Below are 20,540 nucleotides of genomic sequence, written 5' to 3' on the forward strand. Positions count from 1 at the left end.
CAGGCACCGGTGCTGAGTAGAATCTTTACATGCTATTTTCTGTGCTGATTAAAGCTCTGAAAACTTAACTGCAGAATTTACTGCAATGTTACCATGAAATGTGCAACTGTGATAGAGATTCTGAACTGTGCCTTTGAGGAGATAGAACAAAGTACTCTATATTTTTAAAAGACAGTGGAACATTGAGTCTTGTGTTTTGTTTTGGCCACTTTCTCAGGCAAGGTTTGTTTTAATCAGAACTTACTGTTTCATACCCTTAGGAAAATGAAGTCTGTATGTCGAACATTTGTTTTCCTAATTTTTAAGTTGATGCTTGTATATCACTGTGAGCAACATTTAAAAAAAAAACTGGTCAAAATAAGTTATAAATCCACCATTTCAATTTAATTTCCAAGATTGGCGTGTATCTCTGTGGCTATCCCACAGAAATGTATTTACTTTTGTTCCTCCATTTTTGTTTTCCACCTGCATGGTGAGAAAAATATTTACCACACAGTGATGATGTGAAAGTAAGTTAGTAGTGATAACATTTCACGCCTTCAAAGTCCTTTATAACAGTATGAAGCATAGTTGCTTTCGGAGTCATATTAATTACTTTTTTAAAAAGAAAATCAATGTAAACCAGTATATGCTAATCTGAAACATTGTTTAGGCTGTGCAGTCCATACCATTCATGATTTCAGTTTGATTTTAAATGCATGCTATACTTGTAGAACTGATAGGATCAATAATACTGTATTTGGAAAGCATGAACAAATTTTTTCTAAGGAGTTGTAGTTATGAACTGGTAACTTGCAGTTTCCAGTATAATTTATATACTATTGATCCAGCTCTCTGCTGACTTAAGCAGAACTCTCCTCATTGGCATTAATGGAGAGTTGCATCCTGACATGAAGAGTATCTTAGGATGAAGAATATGTCTTGGAACCTTAACTATGCTGTGTATTATAGAGAATGATTTGTGGTTTATTTCTGCTAAGTCTCAGTGTCCTTCGGGCATCCTGCAGATTTTGTCCTGGTCAGTGAAAGTGACAGCCTTTTGTTACACGTAGGCACACCCTGCTGGTCATAGCATGAGCCTGCCTTAGGGTTTGTTATGAAGGTGTTTCCTCAAAATACTTTGAATAAAGTCTGTTAAATTGGCAGCAAAAGGATTGGCTTCTCTCCCCACTGTTCCACAAAGAGATGGGATTTCGGTGACTTGAAACTGCAGCTACAGAAGCATACATGCAAGTGGCATGCTAACAGCACCATTAGCATACTTGCTGAACTAATGACTGCAGTCCCTAGAAATAAGTACTTTTTTAAAGTATAGAATTGTGAGGAAGTAAAAATAATCTGCAATTCTTGGTCTAATCACAGGAAGGTTTCATGTGGGCACTGCCATCACTTTCTCCTATTGTCACAGGTGACAGTAAATGACAACTTGTTGTGGATTCAGATACTGGTATTTAATCTCAGTTTTACTGAGATCAGAGCTTTTACCTTACGCTGATGCACTTGCTCTCCCTCCAAGTCACACTGACTAGGTCTCAGCTTCCCACAGGGGAGATCACTGCTTGTCCAGGAGTGTCAGGCAGAAGGTCATGACAGTATCATGCTGTATAGCTGTTCGTGGATACCAGTCTCAGGGGTCACCGGCCAAGGTCCTGGGGCACCTCCAGGCATTTGTCACTCTGGAGCTTCCCCAGGCTTGGTTTCCTCCATCTGAACAGACTATATGCAGGAGTGGAATGGATGATCAGCCTCCTAGTTGGAGATGGCCCTGCCTCTTGTCTTTTATTGAGTAGAAAATTCAGCACGTACCGTTTCTGTTTAGGCCAGGTATTAATCAAAACATACAACCAACCCATAGTGGTTGTAGTTGGGAAGCAGGCTTGTGCTTGGGAGTTCAAAGCAGCTTTTGACATTATGCACGCAATTACCTGTCATTTGTCAGCATTCACGATCTAAGTTGTCTTTCACCTACCACACTTACCCAACACCAGTGGTATAAAATAAGTGCATTTTAAAATGTCCTATTTGTCATGTGGAATAAGACTCAGCTGCTCTCCTTCCATGTTAGTTTGTTCTTTTCAGTGGCACAAGTTTAGCTTAGTTAAAAAAAACTAGAAGTACAGTGCAGATTGGCTCTACCGCTGTTGCAACAATGTTGGGTTTTATTATAGATGGAGAAAATAGGGTACAGAGCTGGAGCGTCATATAAATCGTGACCCCAAAGTTCGTTCTCTCTTTTAAGTAACTAATAGATCTTTAGCCAGTGAGTGTAATCATCCCTCTCTTTTTCTATTTGCTGTATTATTGACTGAAAGTATTTGTCAGAGGAGGTCATAGTCCAGTGCAAGGAAAGATTTGGGCAGGCATGACTGAATGAGAGACTGCAGATTATGGGCTCCCACAGTCCTGTGTGTGAAGGCTTCAGTGAAAAGAGGGCAGAGGTACAGTAAAGCACATGCATAGTGAGCCTGACACATTAGAGCTAGTGCATGGATACATGCAAATTTCACTTGCAGGTCACATATTGATCAGCACTGTATCCGTGCTCAGTGAGTGCAACATAACCCAAAGGCATCCAAGCTGTTGTGCATTCATGATGCATTTTTCCTTTGCCTGTACCTGTAGTTAAGCGTTGTGTCCAGTAGACTTTGAGATAAAAAGGAATAGGCATAGGATATTGTTTGGAAAGGTTGCTGGATGGCTGGACATCACAGACAAACACATTTCCAACCTAGTTGATTCTGTGATCTCACTGAGCAAAGGTCATGAGGGCTGAGACACTGCTCCTGCTACTCTCCCTCACAGTCTGTACATACACATCTCCGCTTTAGAAACTGTGAAAGTGACAAGCCCTAGGGGATAGTAATGCTCAAAAAGTGCTTAAATATTGAAACTAAGTTACCAAAAATTTAAAGAGATTCAAAGAATGCAACTTGGGTAAGGACAAAAATTCCCACACTCCCACCCCTCCAATCTTGCATATTATTTGATGTCGGAAAACTGACACAAGTAAACATGTGCCATTTTCTTCCATTCACAGCCAATTGAACCACACACGGAATTGAAAGTATGGTATGCTGCCGATTATGCCAAATTTATGGAAGTTTCTGCAGTCTTCATTAAAGAAGAATCTGATGTCTGTCCTTTGCCTCCAGTAGCAGTAAGTACCCATAATCTGCATATAAACCAACACCAGACATAGTAAATTACGATTTATTTACATGCTGTCTCTGTTTATGTAACTCATGTAATGCTAAGGTAGACCACAAAGCCAAGAGCAATTTTAACCAAACAGCTACTCAGAGAAAGGCTACTCTTCCTGTGTTTGTTATCCAATGGAGCCATTAGATGTAGCCACAAGTAAGTGGGATGTGTTGGAAAGACTCATTTATAGATAACCAAGCTGTCCAGCCTCAGACTTTTTTCATCAGGTCTCCTTTGTTGTGCTTTGTCCAGATGGTCAGCTGATGCACTGATTATTTCAGTCTTTCCTGTGCTGTAACTTTTCTAATTCTAATACCTTCCCCTCCTATGACAATAGGAATCCTTAAACTGATAGGAAAAATCGTTATGTGTTGAAAATGTGGCCATGAAGATGGATACCTAAGCTAGAAGGAAATGTTAAACAGGGAATACAAATGAACCAGGAATTCAGAGGTGCTACAAGAAGGGAAGTAATCCCATTGCTGCTTTCATGTATGAGGCCCAGAAAGAAGGTTTAGGAGGGCCACAGCATCAGACGTGGGTAAGAGAGGCGGGCTCAATCTGTAATTACAGACAGGGTGGACATAGACTCACCATGCTCTCCAGAGCAAGATAGCCCAAAAGCAAGGGAAAATAAATACAGGTTATGAGAAGGTTATGTAAAACATAGAGACACCTAAGAAAGTACATGGTCGTGTATTAATTTGAAGTATATTTTGTCAGTGACTGGGGTTTTTTTGTAATTGTTTTTCTGTGGAATTTTTAGAATGTCAATATTTAAAGTGAATTCAGCTGAATCCAGTTTAACTCATTTTCCACAGAAATAGTACTTTCAAATAATGCACTGTTTCGCAAAAAACAATAATGCCTCAAAATCAGGATAGGCTTGAGATGCACAAACCAAAGGTGGTGTTGAATTTAAGGAGGTCAGATGCCAAATGCAAGGAAGTCTGGCCTGGCGACATTGCCCGTTGTTGTCTAGTAAATCATGGAGTCAGCCCAAAACATAGGGAAATCCTGTATGGCTAAACTACATTTGCATGGAGAACCCCACCTAATTCATGTATGGTCGCAATAGCAGATAAATTGCGTCAGTCTAAGGATAAAGTACAATTTGCAACTGCTTTTATGAATAATTCTATAAAAGACACAAATGTAGAGACTGAAATTCAGTAGGCACAGAAAAAGGTAAAGGACTCGGAACTATTACAGTAAACACTAAAAAAAAACATGGAAATTCTTATTTAGCCAACCATATTTTTTTTCCTTTGAGTTTTTAGACTCCTAGAGAGAAACCATTTCCAGTTGAAAAGCTGTGTGATAGTATATTGAAGTAAGTATCGCCAAGGACAACAACAAGTCTTGGCAAAGCCCAGAAGAAGATGAGAAGTGAGAATGACCTTTCCTTAGAATGGCTAATAAGAAAGATCTGTTTCTGTTCTCATTGCAGAAAGAGCCCGCAGACCCTTGGATATGTTCCAGCTGTGGAGGCACTTTCGCAACTTTTGCTTTGCTGGAATCTCACCAGTGCATCCATAAAGACCGAGTCCTTACCACCAGGATCAGACCACCAAATAAACTGGGACCCATAAAAGCAAAAAGCAAACTCAAAGGGAAACTGAGAGGAGCTGCATTAGGCAAAAGCATTGCTCAGTGCTTTGGGACCATTTCCTCTGCTGCAAAGCTTAGCTGTGCCAGCTCAGGAAGCCCTTGTGATGCCCTTGTGAGGCTTATACCTAAATGGAGAAATGGCCGGTCTTCACTCTTGAAGGGAAGAGAAGTGAAGCAGCCAGCCAGTTACCCTTGCCGACTCTGTGGGAAGATATTCGATTCCATTAACAAGCGCAGAGTCCACAATTACGTGCACAAAGCGGAGCGCCCCTACAAGTGTTCACAGTACGGATGCACAAAAGCCTTCATTTCCAGATATAAACTGCTCAGGTACAGCTCTAAAGGCACTCCTTTTCTGGTGGGGGTGTGAGGAAAAAACAAGGACATCCCTTTAATTTGGGGTGTCCTAGTGACGGTTAATCCCAAAGTTCCAGTTTTTATTATTCCTGGTTTGGTAGAATTGGAGAAAACTTAGTAGCAATTGCGGCGGCTACTCAGTAAGATTACGTTGAGCAGTTTTAACCTACTCTGTGCTTTAATGCCTTCCTTCTCCCCCCCAAAAAGTTAGGCTGTTACTAATAATCTGAGAACTTGTGAAAATGCCTTTCTTCAGGAATGACAATTTTTTCAAGTCTTATAGCTGCCAGAGTAAAGGTACTAGAGTAAATGTAAATGCAGATAACTTTTGGTGTCTATTTTTTTTTGTCTTAGGCACTCAGCCATTCATTCTCCACAGAAGTCTCACCAGTGTGGCTACTGTGAAAAGACCTTTCACAGGAAAGACCATCTAAAGAATCACCTTCAGACTCATGACCCTAACAAGATGGCCTTCAAGTGTGAAGAGTGTGGCAAGAAGTACAACACCAAGCTAGGCTATAAGAGACACTTGGCTCTTCATGCAGCCACCAGTGGGGACCTTACCTGTAGGGTATGTGCCCAGGAGTTTGGTGGTACTGAAGTTTTGTTGGAACACCTTAAAAGCCATGCAGGGAGACCAACTGGCAATACAAAAGAAAAGAAACATAAGTGTGACCACTGTGAGCGTCACTTCTATACTCGTAAAGATGTGCGGCGTCACATGGTAGTTCATACAGGCTGCAAAGACTTTCTGTGCCAGTTTTGTGCCCAGAGGTTTGGGCGGAAAGACCACTTGACTCGCCATACTAGGAAGACCCATCCACAAGAACTGCTGAAGAGCAGGTTGCAGAATGGTGACTCAGTGGGTCTCCTTGACCAGCTTTTTCCACTAAGACTGAAACAAGATGCCAGCATACTGTCCCCTTTTCCTGAAAGTGTCTCTGTGCAAAATGGGATTTTGAATAGTTCACAGTCAGAGGAATACATTCTTCATTCTCAGCCAAGCTTACCAACTGCCCTTCCTCTTGACCCTTCTCCTCACTTGCAAAGGATGGGCTGTGCAGACAACCTTCCAGCTGTCCATACCACACCGTGCTCAACAGCCATTCCTACCAACCTGAACCTGCATCAGCCTAATAAATACGACCTTAGTTCTACCTCATTTGCAGCAGGATCCCTCAAAAGTCTACCGATAAAAGTGGATGTTAAAGGTTATAATGTGCATCTTCCTGAGGACCTGCCATTAACAGAACCTCAGTCTCTCCACAAAATCAGTCTGGAAGAAGCTTCCTCAGGGCCTGTAGGGGATACTAACAAGTACCCAGTGCACAAGGAGACAGAGGCAGCAGCTGAAACTACGAGCCTGCCTTTCATGGATCTCACTCATGTGATGAGTTTCTGGCAGCTCCCACCAGGTGACAACCAGAACACCACTGGGGACATCACAATGGCATTTGGTCCAGAGGAACCATTACACAGGCTGAATGGCCTTGGCCAACAGCAAGGTCTTCAGCTAGCAACTGGTGGGATGGCCATAAACCAGCTGCATCATCTTCCTCGCTCCTTTCCATCCACTACAAATTCTGTAACATTGCCTCATTTTCATCATGCCTTCAAATAACTATCACCATGGTTTGAGGGGTTTTTTTTCCTTCTTTTTTTTTAAGACTCTGCTTCTTACTTAAAGCTGTTAGGATGGGGTGGTTCTGGTTTCGTTTTGAACAAAAACTTCCCCGAGTGTTTTCAAAGCATATTACAAACATGGCTGGTAGTCAAATTCAGGATATTAATAAACAAGAAGCTCTATTTTTCATACTACTATTAGTTTTTTAGCATATTATGACAGTAGTAGAGTTAACCTATTTCCCTCAACACCCTCTATATTTTTGTTTCTTACCCTTCACACAAACAGCTGAATAAATATCTTCAGTGATAGCAAGGCATTGTTACAGGCACAATAAACCTATGGCTGCTGCGGTAGGATAAGTAGGGTTAGGGTGAATGGGAAGAAGGGGGAAATCACAGAAAAAATAACGAGCCATAAATCACAGCATATTTATACACATGGCAAATGGAACAAACGATTTATCAACATCTCATAGATTTCTGTTAAGCATTTAATTACTGAACTTGATGAATCTTTAATTCAAATCAGAATCATCCCAAGAGTAAATCTTACCTCCTTGTTCCCTTTTTTTTTAAAATGAAGGGGATCACTTTTGTGATTATGCTTGACTAGATTTTGTTTTCTGAGGTGCACTTCAGCTGTGTGCATCATCTGTATTTTTTCCTAGGGTTGGAAATAACTACCACTTCTGCATGACTGAGTAACAACTAATGTTTTATGTGCAGTTGTCAGAATGGGAAGAGAATTTTCTCAAAAGTTAGAGCAAAACATTAATTTTCACTATGAGCAGAATCTGGCAAGATATCAGACACTGCTCGCTCTCTCTCTTGTAAATCACTTAAGCATTTGCTTAAATTGAAGCATTTGTTATCCCACTGGGTCAACAGTTTGATTTAACACTCAATAATAAATAATGCTTCCTACCTAAGGGGCCTGTATTCACCTTTTGTTTATAAAAATGGCCTGTGTTTAGTCCAGGAAGTGACTATTACTCATAGCCATCTGAAATGTGGATTTCTTCATGGAAAGCCAGCCCTGGCCTATGGGAGCCCGTGCCCAAGCAGGATCTCTTTGGGGCCAGGGGCAGGTCCACACAGAAGGGTTGTGGTGGTGAGCTGACACTGGGTCCTGTTTGAAACCAAGTTATGAACCTGCCTCACAAGTGTCGCCTGAAATTAGTAAGCATAATAATAGTTGAGGCCAGTTTAATCCCAGGGAGTTTGCTCAGTAACACTGGGACAGCTGGAGTTGGGCTTCCAGCCTTTGTTTCTTCCAGCTTTGTTTCCTGGGGTGAATTGTCCATGTAGATTTCCAGTTGACGGTGTGTTGGTGTGACAGTCCTATCACCTGATGCATGAACTAGCAAAAGCCGAATCTGCCAGTAGATGACATTAAAAACAAACAACAACAAAACCAACACAACTCCACAAACCAGCCACGTCCTTCTCGGTTGCCTTTCTTGCTTAACCCATTATTATAAATAATATAAAAATAATCCTAGTTTTAGTGGGTAACGCAGTTACTAAATGGATTCTGTTGCAACTAAAACAGACACTTTCTGAATCAGAGTAAATTCTCAAACCCCAAGAGCTACTCCTCCATTAAACCAAGAAAGAGTTAATAGTACCTAATGATCATTACAAATACAGCGCAAATCATGGTCTCTTCTCCCCCATTAATCACAGGAATATTTCTAGACAGCTTCAAATCAAAAATGCTTTTTAAATGATTGCTGTTAATGAACTACAGTGACATTGTACGTGAACTACAATGATCTGGATATTGTTACAATGTTATCAGTACTTGGATTAAGGAAATGTATTACTGCAGTTCATGCGAGAGTGTGTTCTTTGGCGACACTGCCGAGCAGTACTTTTTGTTATGAAAACTTTTGGCATAAGACAAGCCAAAAGGAATTTTAAAAATCATTCGTGTAATGACAACAGCAGGAGGCAGAGCAGGTGCTGCACAGTCATGCCCAGTTAGCAGTGATTTAAATTACAAGGTCCAGAATAGGGGGAAAAGGTTGCAAACAAAGTTAAATGCACATTCTACAGCTAGGCTTGTATTTTCATCAGGGCTTGGAAAGTTGTGTGCATATTCCTTTAATTCATAGTTTTCCTTGTTCATGCAAATTGAATTCACTTGGCTTCATCTAAGCTTATGTACTTGTAAAAAAAAAAACAACAGATAACAAACACAACAAAAAAAACCACAAGTTCTGTAGCACTGCTCGATCATATACTGTTAATAGACATTTTGTCATTTTGGTTTGCACTTCTGTAAGAGGTGTAACTAATTACAGAAATACTTGTCTTTGAATTGAAACGTGATGTTAAAATGAAAATGTTATGCAAATACTGAGCTAGACTGGAGCCCACATTCTTTCAATTGCTTGACTGCAGGCGGGTGCCTGAGCTCTGAGCTGCTAAGGGAGGTACTGCTGCCTGATGATGTGTTGGTGAGAGATGCTTACTGTATGTAACTACAGGTTAACAAGTCTCATTCAAATAAGAAGAAAATAACCACTTTGATATTAAAATGCTTAAGAAGCACTTGATGGTGTCTACAGCTACACAGATCCAAACTTTAAATGTGTAACAACAGTACAGATTTATCCCTTCAGTCCATTCAAATCTCTTTTTCCAATTCTTGACATCGTAAATGCAGATGAAGCTGATGACGTCTCATCACAAAGGAAGGGAAGTTATTTCAGAAGGTTATGTTTGCAGAAAAATGGTTTTGTTTCAAAATTGTCACAAGTCAGGAGATCCCCTAAGTCATCTAATACTTCAGAGTAGGGCTGGACTTTCCCATAGCTTTTGTCAGGGGGATTTCTGTGGCATTCTTGGGAGGCCAGCAGTAGCTGAGGTTCAAGAATGCTTTTTTTTCCCTGAGCAAACAAATACTTTGGGCTCGGTAGACCTTCCTGTTGTGCACCTGAACACCTCACTGGTGAAAGAGCGAGTTTGCCTTTGGTGGTGGTAAGATCATAGGCCTGCCAGTGCTAAAAGAGAGGTGAGGAGACAGCAGCAAGTCTGCCTGGACTCACCTGAGGTGTCCAAGAGGATGCGGTGGTGGCAGGCAGGCATGGCTTCAGGCAGTGACAGTGGAGAAGGTAGCAAGAGCTGCAGGACATCTGGTGGCACTGCCTTTGGCTCACGCAGGGCTGCAACAGCACCAGTGAGGGGAGAGGCAGCCAGAGGCATGGTGGAGGAAGAAGGCAGTGCGCAACCTGTGGTCGGTCCTCCCTCCTCTCTGGCACATCCCTCCTCTGAGTGGGAGAGGAGGATGCAAGGGCAGAGAGGAGCATGGGAAACGTAGGATGGACCATAGATTAGCAGCTAAGAGACGGAACAGAAAGATCTGACTCACACCCTGACAGAGATAAAAGTACTCTTGTATCTGAACTCTGCTTGAAAAATCTGTAGAAGTGGAGCAACGTGTGGTGGTTAACAACAAATTACTATAACTGATACCATAAAAGAGCAAAACTTAATAAACATTTGGTCTCATACAAAAAAACTAATAGTTTTGTATATATATAAAAAAAAAGGAGCCATGTAAACCTGCTGAAATAAGGAGCTAAAATTATACTACATAGAACAAAAGACTCTGCAGCCTCTATGTAAACAGAAGTATTGCTAATGTTCAGTTCCCATCCCCATCAGAAGCTATGCTCATTCCTTTTTCCTGCAGTTTTATTTACCAACTATTGCTGTTGGGACTCTTCCTTTTCTTAACCAGTGACTTGCTGTTAGTTCCAGAGTTTTTCACAGCCAGTCTGACACAGGAGGGCATGTTCTTTGTATTAATGATACATTTCCTCCTAACAGAATTTTTAAAGTACTGTCCTTCAACACACCATTCCTCCCTCTATTTTTTCTATCAGATACTGGAAAATGAGCTGTGAAGTCCAACACTAATACACACAGACAGAAAATAATGGGAGAACAACAAGACCTACAGTAAAACTTGCTCTAACTTTTCAGGATTCATTTAATTGGTTGTAAAAGACAGCGATTATGGTAACATTCCCCAGGAGAGTTTGTTTGGTTTTTTTTCCTCTTTTTCCTGTATTGAATAAAAGGCTAAGCACTGCTTTAATGTTTTTGGGCTAATTTTGTGCCTGCTGTTTCTAAGAAGTCTAGCTCTAGGAGTTAAACTTGCTTCAGTGTCATCCTTTCTGTATTTATCTGATCACTATTGGCTAGAGTCTGAGTAGACTTTAATGAAACTCTGTAAAGTCTGATATTTATTATTGCTGTGTCCAACTACTTCTCATCTTCATTTACTTTATAAACATTTAATAGGCAAGAAAATTCCTTATGCATTTTAATTGAAAACCTTACTGGAAATTGTTGGGCTAAAAGAAACCCGACCTGTTGTAACGCTGGGAGTTTATCAAGGTGATCCAAGACTGTTACAGGATCAGCTGGCCAAAAAATAAGAAGGGATCTGCCTCCACAACATTTCTGCCTTATCAATCAATTTCTGAAAGTAATTAAAGTTTTTAATGCAAAAACGAGATTTGGTTTTAGTGTGAACTTGATGTGCTTTGAAGCTGATGCACGGCATACATGGCCATTTATCACTTACCAATCACTATCATTGATTGTTTACTGGAAGATTCTATTAAATACATTCATGAAATTAAAAAATGTTCATTTGTTTTGTTCAATACATCAAAGTAAAGCATTTGGAGGAAAAAAATAGTCACATGATACTGGATCTCCCTACATTTTCTTAGAACCATTGGAGGGCACCACTGGCAATGTCCCTCCCCTTTGTAGCCAATCAGTTAATTACACTTCAGCAACTGATGATACAGATAATCTCACAACTTTAAAAAGGACAGCATAAGAAGCTTTGTGCCTGGGGGGAAAGAGGGAAAGAAGATGGTGAACTCAGTTTGCTGATTTTATTTAATGTGGTAGCTGTAGCACTTTGGGTGGAAGAGGTGCTGGAAGATTTGAGTTGCTTAAGGTCTTCTATAATGCATCAGAGGAAAACCTTAACACAGCCTTGCTGACCAGCCACTCTATCTTCTGTTGCGCATTTGCAGTCTGAAAGCAGCAACAAGCCACATACTTGTTACTTGTATAGAAACTGCTGTTGTATTTTACTCCACAGTATCTAAGAAGATTAAACCGTAATCCCTGGGAAGGTTTATGGATGGAGCAACTCATCCTGGAAACTACTTCCAGGCACATTAAGAATGAGAACATTTATTTGCACCACTTGAAGCCAGTTTCTCACATCTGCTTTCTCACCTAAAAAGCACTCTTGGGTAGCACTGGAACTGATCTCTCACTAGCTCAGAGTGCTCTGTAAAGCACCTGGCAATGCTCAAGTTTTACAGAAGAGGCAGTTGCCAACAGTTCAGCACCTACAAGCCCACACAGGCCAGTTACTTCCACAGTTCCCATAAAGAACTCTGTCCTGTATTGTGGATGCTAGTGTGGGGTGTCTGTGCTGGGGACCTGCTGGAAGCACTGGCTGTCCTAAGCCTCTGGCTGCGACTACAATTCCAGCAATTCCTGGACTCACCAGTGTCCATAGGGAAAGAGGTGTCTCCTCCCCAAGCCTGTCAAGCCCCCACTTTCACAGTTCAGTGGCTAAACCTTGAGAGCAGTGATGGCATCAATAAATCCCTATTGGTCTGCAAGACCTTGCATGATAACCATAAAAGTTATTACACTGTTAACACAGTCACAGGTAATCAGGGGAGTGGGGAACACCAGATGAGACCACTGGGTACTGTCAATAGTTTTTGCTGTAGCTGGCAAAGTCAGGGAAGTCAGTAGTGTCAATGGTGGACCGTGGACTGAACGCTCCCATGCCCATTGCAATCCTCCCAACAGCCACTGACCATCTGCAATCAAGGCAGAAAAACTCCACATAAAAGGACCCTGCAAAGACTCTGAGTCTCTGCAGCAGACTGTTTGTGCATGTTAGTATTCATCCCACGCTCTAAGCACTTTTATAAGCTCATCTCTCAGGCTCAAGATGTGTTGCCAGCTACAGGGAACATCTTGGCTACATTCCCTGCAAGGATCTCATATTCTGCAGTCATATGCATTTCACAGGGGTGCAAGATGCTGATCATCTGAGCCATCCCCTTGCACAAAAGCACCACAAACCCCTTATGCAAGGGCTGGAAGCTTTTTTTGCTGCTCAGACATGGCTCTCCGTGGCCCAAGGTGGGAAAAACACTGTAACTGCATGGACTGAAGAGCAGAAGCACCAAACACCATGGTCTGGGAAAGTAAACATTACAGAGAAGAAAGAACCTCCACACCATCATCCTGACATATTGAAATAGATGCTGACATCTTCCTCACTTGGAAGCACATGGTGAGAGCATGAGATGGGCTACCGAGGTTCGCATTATCAAACAGCAAATCTTCTCAAGACGCACATTACAAAAGAGCAGTCACTGCCTGCTTGAGATGGAGCTGCTCCAAACTAGAGACTGTGTAACAACAAAAGAATATTCTCAGCAGCCTATACTGGGGACATGAGGAGCTCTGCAAGTTTTCAGTGCAGTTGATTGCTTCAGTTAATACAAAGAAGTTCATACTGCAAACACAAGTATATCAACAAGCATATCAAGTACGTTATCAACAAGATGTTGTACATACACAGAAGCACAAAAGGTCCTTTTATGTTCTAAAGTTGAAATAATAAAAAGAAATAATTTCTTACCCAAATGCTCCTGAAGACTTCTGTCCAGTCGATGCACCCAAAGATTTTCTGGGTTTCTGTAGTATTCCTGAAGAGGTCTCTGCAGATCATTGTTAAAATAAAACATCATAACCCACAAAAATTCAACATGAAAACCAGAAATGTAGGGATCAAAGACACTGATACAAAGAGCAGTATGTGTTATCATTTGTAGGTTATACTGCAAATAACCATTAAAATAACTTTGTAAAACATCTTCTAAACATAGACTGAGTACAGGTCATGATTACCAGTAGCAATGGGTGCTATCAAACACATTATATGGTATCCTGCTTAGAGGGAACTGGTTTAGGGATGTAGCAATGTTAATTTTAAGGCTGAATTAACAAGGGGAAATTCATATAGAACAAACAACATAAAAGTCTGATGCTTCATCTAAATGGACATGATACAGAAGATGGAATGAATCTTAAAATTGAAGATTAAGGTTTATGAAGTCCTTTATGGGACAGAAGAAACCTCACACCCAGACTGCATATTTTAGTTCTATATAGATAATTCTGTTTGAGGACCTATAACTGAAAAGGCTAGGAAGTGCCTCCCGAGTACCTGCATGCAAACCTCTGTTTTTGCACTCAGCAGAATAGATGAGGATAATGACTGGGCAAGCCATTTAACATCAACAACATCCACTTGGAAATTTCTGACCTTTCTTATTTCTGACAAGTGTTGTACACGATTACGATTTCATATCCTGGGCTTATGAAAAAGAAAAAAAACAACAGCCAAACAAAGCCAAAACCAACCAAAATAAATAAATAAAAAATAGATCAATTTTTTTATTCTACCAGAAAACTGGATTCCAAAGCCCAGGATATGCTCTAAAAATGCCAACCTCTACCTCAAATACATCAGAGTTTCTTATGAGAAAAACATAGACATGGCTGAATGAACTTGTATCTGGCCTAGGTTTGTCTCGTGCACCTTCTGAAGCGGTAATGCAGCAGCTGCTGGGGGTTTCCTCTGAGTCACCAGTTGCTTACCCTGGTGAAAGAAGATCCACAATCCACACTGAACTCCAGTAACAGCCTGGTGAAGACTCCAAACCGCTGCGGAAGCAGTACCAGGAAGAAATGGGGAAAAAGATGCACCCCTCCCACTTGGACACTTTTTTCCTGCCCAACATAGTAAAAAAGCAGTAAGATTTTCAAACATATTAAAGAGAATCAGTACCCTCCCAAAGGAACTGCTTACATTACTTTGTTTTTTTTTGCATAAAATAGGCGCTCACTTCAAGAAACCGCTGACGAGCTCCACTTTGCTGATCCCCAAAGTGGCTTAGCCCCTTGGCCTTGTGTCTAGCCACCAGGGAATAAATCATCTGCAGGGAACAGCAAACCTGCCAACAGCAGGGAGCCCTAAAGAACAGGAAGAATTTTCCCTATGTATTGCAAAAGCTGACAGGTTCCCGCTTCCCTACAGCTGTTACCCTGGAATCCATTCACGGAACAGTCTGAAGAAACTGGTGACCAACTTTCTTGTACTACCGTATTCTGGTATGGTAGTACATACCATATAACTGGAGACAAGAGACTTCAGTTTGGGGAAACCCTTAGCTGGTATTCACCATGTATCTTAAGAGTTTACCAACTTCCCTGGAATCTGAACTTTTATAATATAGGTCTTTACTCACCCTAAGCTACAGTTTAGCGAATCTGCCTCCAAGACAATGCAAGTATGACTGTGCTTACCACTGGTCTGGTGGTCTTTGCAGCAAACGCATGGCAGATGGCTTGTTCTTCACAGAACTTTATGTGCCTCTCTGCTGCAGCTTCATTAAATCTTTGTGAGCAGTGTGGACACTGAATATAATCTGGCCATAAGAAAGGAACAACTTGTGTCAGTTTATATGCTACAGGAGAAGGATTGCCTTGCTTTACTGGAGCACTCAAGATGCAGTTGAGAACCTGGCACCACCAGCAGGTGACCATGGTGAGTTCCCATCAGCTCCAAAGTACAAACTTTGGAGAACTACAAAAACCTCCTCTTGAAAAGCACTTGGGATCCTAAAATACATGCTTACAGTATTGAACCAGCAAACAGTATTTGCTTTCAAAACTAAATCCCTGGGGATTGATACAAGCAGATTTTATTATCTTTGTCCTATTCCCACCCCCAGTCTCACAATTAACAAGTCTGCAGAAAAAGCATTATTCAGAAGTTCTGGAGTAGCCAAACCCAATGATTTTAAGACTTTTGGAGATTGGTCATCAAGATTTCTCTTTGGCAAAACACTGCTGAAGTTGTGCCCCACCAGCAGAGCCACATCCAAGAGCCAGGTTTCTGGGTGTGAAGCAGCACTGTGAAGAACACACAGCAGTGCTTTACAGAGTCAGTTTTGAGTTTTACAGTTCTTATTCTAGTAAAAGCTATTCAGTGACATTTACCACTGGTGCAGTCCTATCTGTTTCAATGAACAGTCAATGTTCAGGGACAACACATTCAGCCCTTTCATCCCTCTCTCCATTCTCAGACCTCTCCCCCCGACCAATACTGACCAGTAAAAAACAGGCTGTAGCAGACCAAAAGGTGCTTAAGAGGGACGAGAATTGACACTATCACCCACACCTTCCCTTCTCCTCTGCTTGACAGATTCTTCTTCTTGCTTTAAACCTCTGTGCACTTCCGTTTCTTTCCATAACTGATTTTAAAGGATATTTTATGTCAGTCTGCATGGATACCAAATCGGCAGCAATTTGACATCTCTGGGTAAAATTACACGCATGCATGTCCATGTGTATTTCCCTCCTCCCCAGCAATGCATGAAAAGAACCTTGTTCCTGTAAGAGCTTAAGCCTTTTGCCTTCCAGCTTTGTAAATAAGTTAAATTTAAATACATTTTTAAACCCTTGAGTTCAACAGCAATGAATCTCCATAGCTCCATCTGCAGATCTGGGCTACTGGCAGCTATCAGGTACAGCCTGGGGCATTAATGCACCAACCATACAGGATCACACTCTATTTCAGATTTAAGAGCAAGCTGACACTCACATAGTCTTTAAAATACATGCACGAGCATTTCCTGGAAGTGCCCCGAGTAGTCACAACACCTACTAGTTTGGCTTCTGAATGGGGAAATATCCTCAAACAGTAGCAGCACAGGGAGGGGGAGGAAAGAATTTGGCACCAAGTCAAGCACATATGTGAGACTCATCCACAACATCCAGGCTTTGTCCTCAGAGAAAACAATAGCATTACTGTTACCTGCCATGCGTTTGCTGCAAAGACCACCAGCATTACTGATGAAAGACTTCATATGAAGATAACACATGAGCTTCAATTTCAGTTGTACCTTTTGTGGGTGCTGCTTCTTAATGGTCATGATTTCTGTTCCCTGCAGTCTCTGCTTCATAGAGCTGAAGGGCTTGTGCTTCTTGTTGAAGACTTTCCTGCATACTGGATCATGTCTCAGCTGCAATGCAAAGCAAAAAAGTCATTTATAGGTTGAAGTCACTCTTTGTTAGCAATGCTTCCTTACTCAGGCTTTAAAAATCACTGCTCTTCAGCAGCAGGAGCTGAAGCAGTATTTATTTCAGGTTCAGTTTAACTCCTAAAGGAGTTCAGCAAAACTTTGAAGAGCTGTCCAAGTACAGCTGCAGTTCCACACAAATAAGAAATAGAAGCCATTTCCAGTTCTGCTCAGGGACATGCTGGAGGCCAGCACAAATACCGACTTGCAGAGAAGAACAGACTGGGGCTGTGAACAGGAACAGTCCTGTTGGGCTCCCCATGCTCCCCAACACACTTGGTTTTCTTTTCTTCTTGGTTAAAAGGGAAAACAGGCTGATCCTGCTCAAGAGGCCTATATTTACATTATTAGTTCTCTGAATTTATATAAGTATTCCAGATCAGGGGCAAACAGCAGCACTGTCCATTCCATCACCACCACTGAAACAGTGACAGCCCCAGCCTGCAGGGAAGCAGCTACTTACCAGCACACATAACCCAACAGCTCAGGAGAACTGGGGTAACACCTGCAGCTGAGAGCACAGGGGAAGGTTAGGTAGGTAGATACTGGGTGCTGAATCTGTGGAAGAGCCACACCTCATGGCAAAGAGGTTTTAAAGTTCAGAAGCGTCTCAGATTTTAGCATCAACCTCACTCTTCTGAAACAAAATGGGCAATCCCCTTTGTGAGGAACACAGCGAAAGCAAGGACCAATCTACCTCCTTCTCTTTTGTACTGTGGACCACGCCTATTTGAGACCACCTGCAGCTGCTAAATTAGACTTCTTTCTTATCTTCCTTTGCTTACTCCCCTTTCCAGTTCTCAGTTACCCTTCTCAATCTTTTCATTAATTTCTCTAGGCCATCTACTCTCTTCCTCTGAGAGTTAAGCAGCTGCTTGCATTTTGGTTACAGCTCAGCTGGGCCAAAACCACCTCATTTCATTACAGCACACACTTCTAAATTCCCATTTCCCTTTGAACCTTTCTACTCATGTGATTCAGGTCCTTATCTTCTGATTCTAGATATTTTTGATGGCAAACCTAAGGATTCCTCTGCAGGACCAAGAGGGCAGCAGACACCTGCCAAGCAGGTACTGAGGACCATGCCAGTCCTGCATCACCAAGGCACAAGAGAGGCATTACAGGACTTGTATCACGCTAGTCACAGTAACAAGAAACTTCCTGTCTCCCTCAAAACATAGACAGCTGTCTGCTCAAATGATTTTGTTAGAGTAAACCATCATGTTCTTCATGTATCTGATCACAGGTACCAAACACAGAACTACTAACACAGGGTATCTCCACCTTCATCTCAGCACTCATAATCACTCAGCTTCCAGTGTACTTTTATTGTCTGTTTTTTGGTTTTTCACTAAATCAGATTTTAGTTCTGTCGTGGGGCTGATCTCATCTACCACAGAGCCACAGGATCAGTAATGCAAACTGAGGAGGGGAGGGGTGCATGCAGAGCCCACCCGTTGCAGAAAAACCCTGCTGTTGGGTTATGCCAGGCAAACTGTGCAGCCACCCATTTAGTTTGTAATCCAGGGATCAGGGAGGTCAGGGGGAATCTTTTCATTCATTTCAGCAGGCTTTGGAACAGAGCCTGGTGCCCACATTATGCTGTCAAAGGGACTACTTATCAGATGGTTTATTAGTCTGTTTTTCCCAGGAAGCCTGAAATAACAAGTTCTGCCTAGAAACTTGGAGACCAAAGAAAGTTTCAGGTTAGGAATTTATGTCTCACCAAGCGATAATGTAATTTTAAACACAATCTATAGTAATCACCTGGTTTTGGGCAAGCGGGTAAATGAAGATTCGTGCACACTCAGTAATTCTCTAATCAAGCTCATTTAATTCATTTAATCATTTATCAGATCATTTGCTCTTTCAACATGCATTTAACCCATTTCTCTACTAGCAGCCACCTCCTCCTTGCCCAGTGCTCACCACCCTTCAGCTGAACTCATCAACATTCCTCATTAACAGTTCCATTAAAAAAAACTAAATTACCAGGACATCTTGTGCAAAACATCTTCCACAGGTTCTGCAAGGAGCCAGATCTTGACTTCGAGCAACTGCGTGAAATGCAAACCGTGCAAGAGTCTCAGTTACACGGTACAAGATGGCTTGACTAGAGCAGAGTCAGCATTTGGCCCGAGCCCTTGCTGCAACAGTATTTCACTGTCAAAAGGGACACGTCCTGTCATCTGCCAGGGCTCCCTTTCAGAGTTACCTGATTTACTTTGCTCCTACGATGCACAAGCTCACCTTTACTACAGTGGACAGCTGTTTTCCACATGACTGCTCAGGTACGTCCTTTCACAATGACATCATGGTTGGATGAGGTGATGGAAGAGTACTCTAGCTCCTTGCTGCATGAATTCAGGGAGGAGGGCTGCTGGAAAGCTAGAGCAGGTGACTTGCACCTCTATTTATCCCAGTTCATCAGGAGCCAGCAATACCCAGAAATGGCTTGGCGTAAACTGTCGCTATTCCAGAAAGCTGTAGGTGTCACATTAAGTGTGATGCAATCCTCATTCTTAAGACTGAAGTTTCCGTAACATGCCAGACAGCATTCCAAGATTATCTTAGTTTGTAGATGTCAAATTTGTGGGGATTTTTTTTTTTAAATCTTTTTTTTTTTTTGAAAAAAAGAATTAAAAGATTTTTAAGTTACACAGAAAGTAGATTTAAAGCCTTTCTGACTCCAATGGCAGTCACATACTCTCATTTCAGAGCAGGGACATGACTTGTATTAAACAAAACCAGCTTTCAGGAAAACTTCAACAATAACTAAGATCCCTTTTCACAAGGTGTGCAACCTACAGAGAGAAAGACTTCAAATGCAAGTGTTCCTTACCTGCTCTTGCTGAGACAAAAGAAACCTTGTCTTACTGATCAGATGTGTGACTGCTTTTGTTTCTTTCCTTTTCCTTCAGATTTTACCGTATTCCAAGGCACCGAGTTAAGGTTACTACAGTGTTTCATTGATGACAAGTGTAGAGAAACAAAGCAATTCTATAACCTTTTTGAGGCTTACTCTGTTTAAATGTCTTTTCACTTTTGTTCCCCAGCAACGTATTTCTGTGCTTAGTCTGGAATATCATCTTTCTTCCAAGTGTCTTCCTCTGCGTCCCCCACCCTTTATTCTGTTCTCATCCCCTCAAGGATTTGGCTGATACAGCTTACTCTGTTGTTCTGTTTGGTTTTTTTTTGAAAAAAGAGGGAACTTAGGCATGAACACAGTTATCAGGGAATAAGCAATGAGAAGTCAGGGAAAAGGATAATTCACCACAGATTAGTTACTTTAGACACGTAGCACAGCAGATAAGGACTAGCAAAGAACATGTGCACTGTCTTTATTAAAGGCTCTCTTTTTCTGTAAGTCACAGAACCACATGCCACCCAAAACACTGAGCAGCATCTGTTACTCGTTCCATTTCCATTTAACTACTTACCTGGTATCTGACTCATCTCAATAGAATGGTTTCTCAGATGTCCTCTTCTGTGTTGCTGTCAGGAGCCATGAGTACTAGCTGGTGTCTT

The 20,540-nt window shown here is 41.6% G+C and overlaps 2 protein-coding genes across 6 annotated transcripts in view; one reads left to right on the forward strand and one right to left on the reverse strand.

The window, feature by feature from the left end:
* Positions 1-11,457, forward strand: part of PLAGL1 (PLAG1 like zinc finger 1) — a 50,851-nt gene extending 39,394 nt beyond the window's left edge. For all 5 annotated transcript variants that reach the window (XM_061471666.1, XM_061471663.1, XM_061471662.1 and 2 more), the window contains 3 exons: positions 3,038-3,157; positions 4,652-5,142; positions 5,524-11,457. In XM_061471666.1, coding sequence (XP_061327650.1) covers positions 3,038-3,157; positions 4,652-5,142; positions 5,524-6,790 — 1,878 coding nt within the window. In that variant the 3' untranslated portion in view covers positions 6,791-11,457. The remainder of the gene's footprint in view (positions 1-3,037; positions 3,158-4,651; positions 5,143-5,523) is intronic.
* Positions 11,458-14,464: 3,007 nt separating this feature from the next.
* Positions 14,465-19,136, reverse strand: ZC2HC1B (zinc finger C2HC-type containing 1B; the record flags this gene model as incomplete). The annotated part of the gene is made up of 5 exons (XM_061471755.1): positions 14,465-14,527; positions 15,235-15,450; positions 16,110-16,184; positions 16,836-16,955; positions 19,005-19,136. Coding segments are annotated over 5 exons (606 nt in total), but the record flags the coding sequence as incomplete, so codon positions are not given.
* Positions 19,137-20,540: the final 1,404 nt, after the last annotated feature.

This window comes from Pezoporus flaviventris, unplaced genomic scaffold (assembly GCF_033815535.1).
Source record: "Pezoporus flaviventris isolate CSIRO_AGI_PZ_B2104156 unplaced genomic scaffold, CSIRO_AGI_Pfla_v1 ptg000066l, whole genome shotgun sequence".
NCBI classification, from domain to species: Eukaryota; Metazoa; Chordata; class Aves; order Psittaciformes; family Psittacidae; genus Pezoporus; species Pezoporus flaviventris.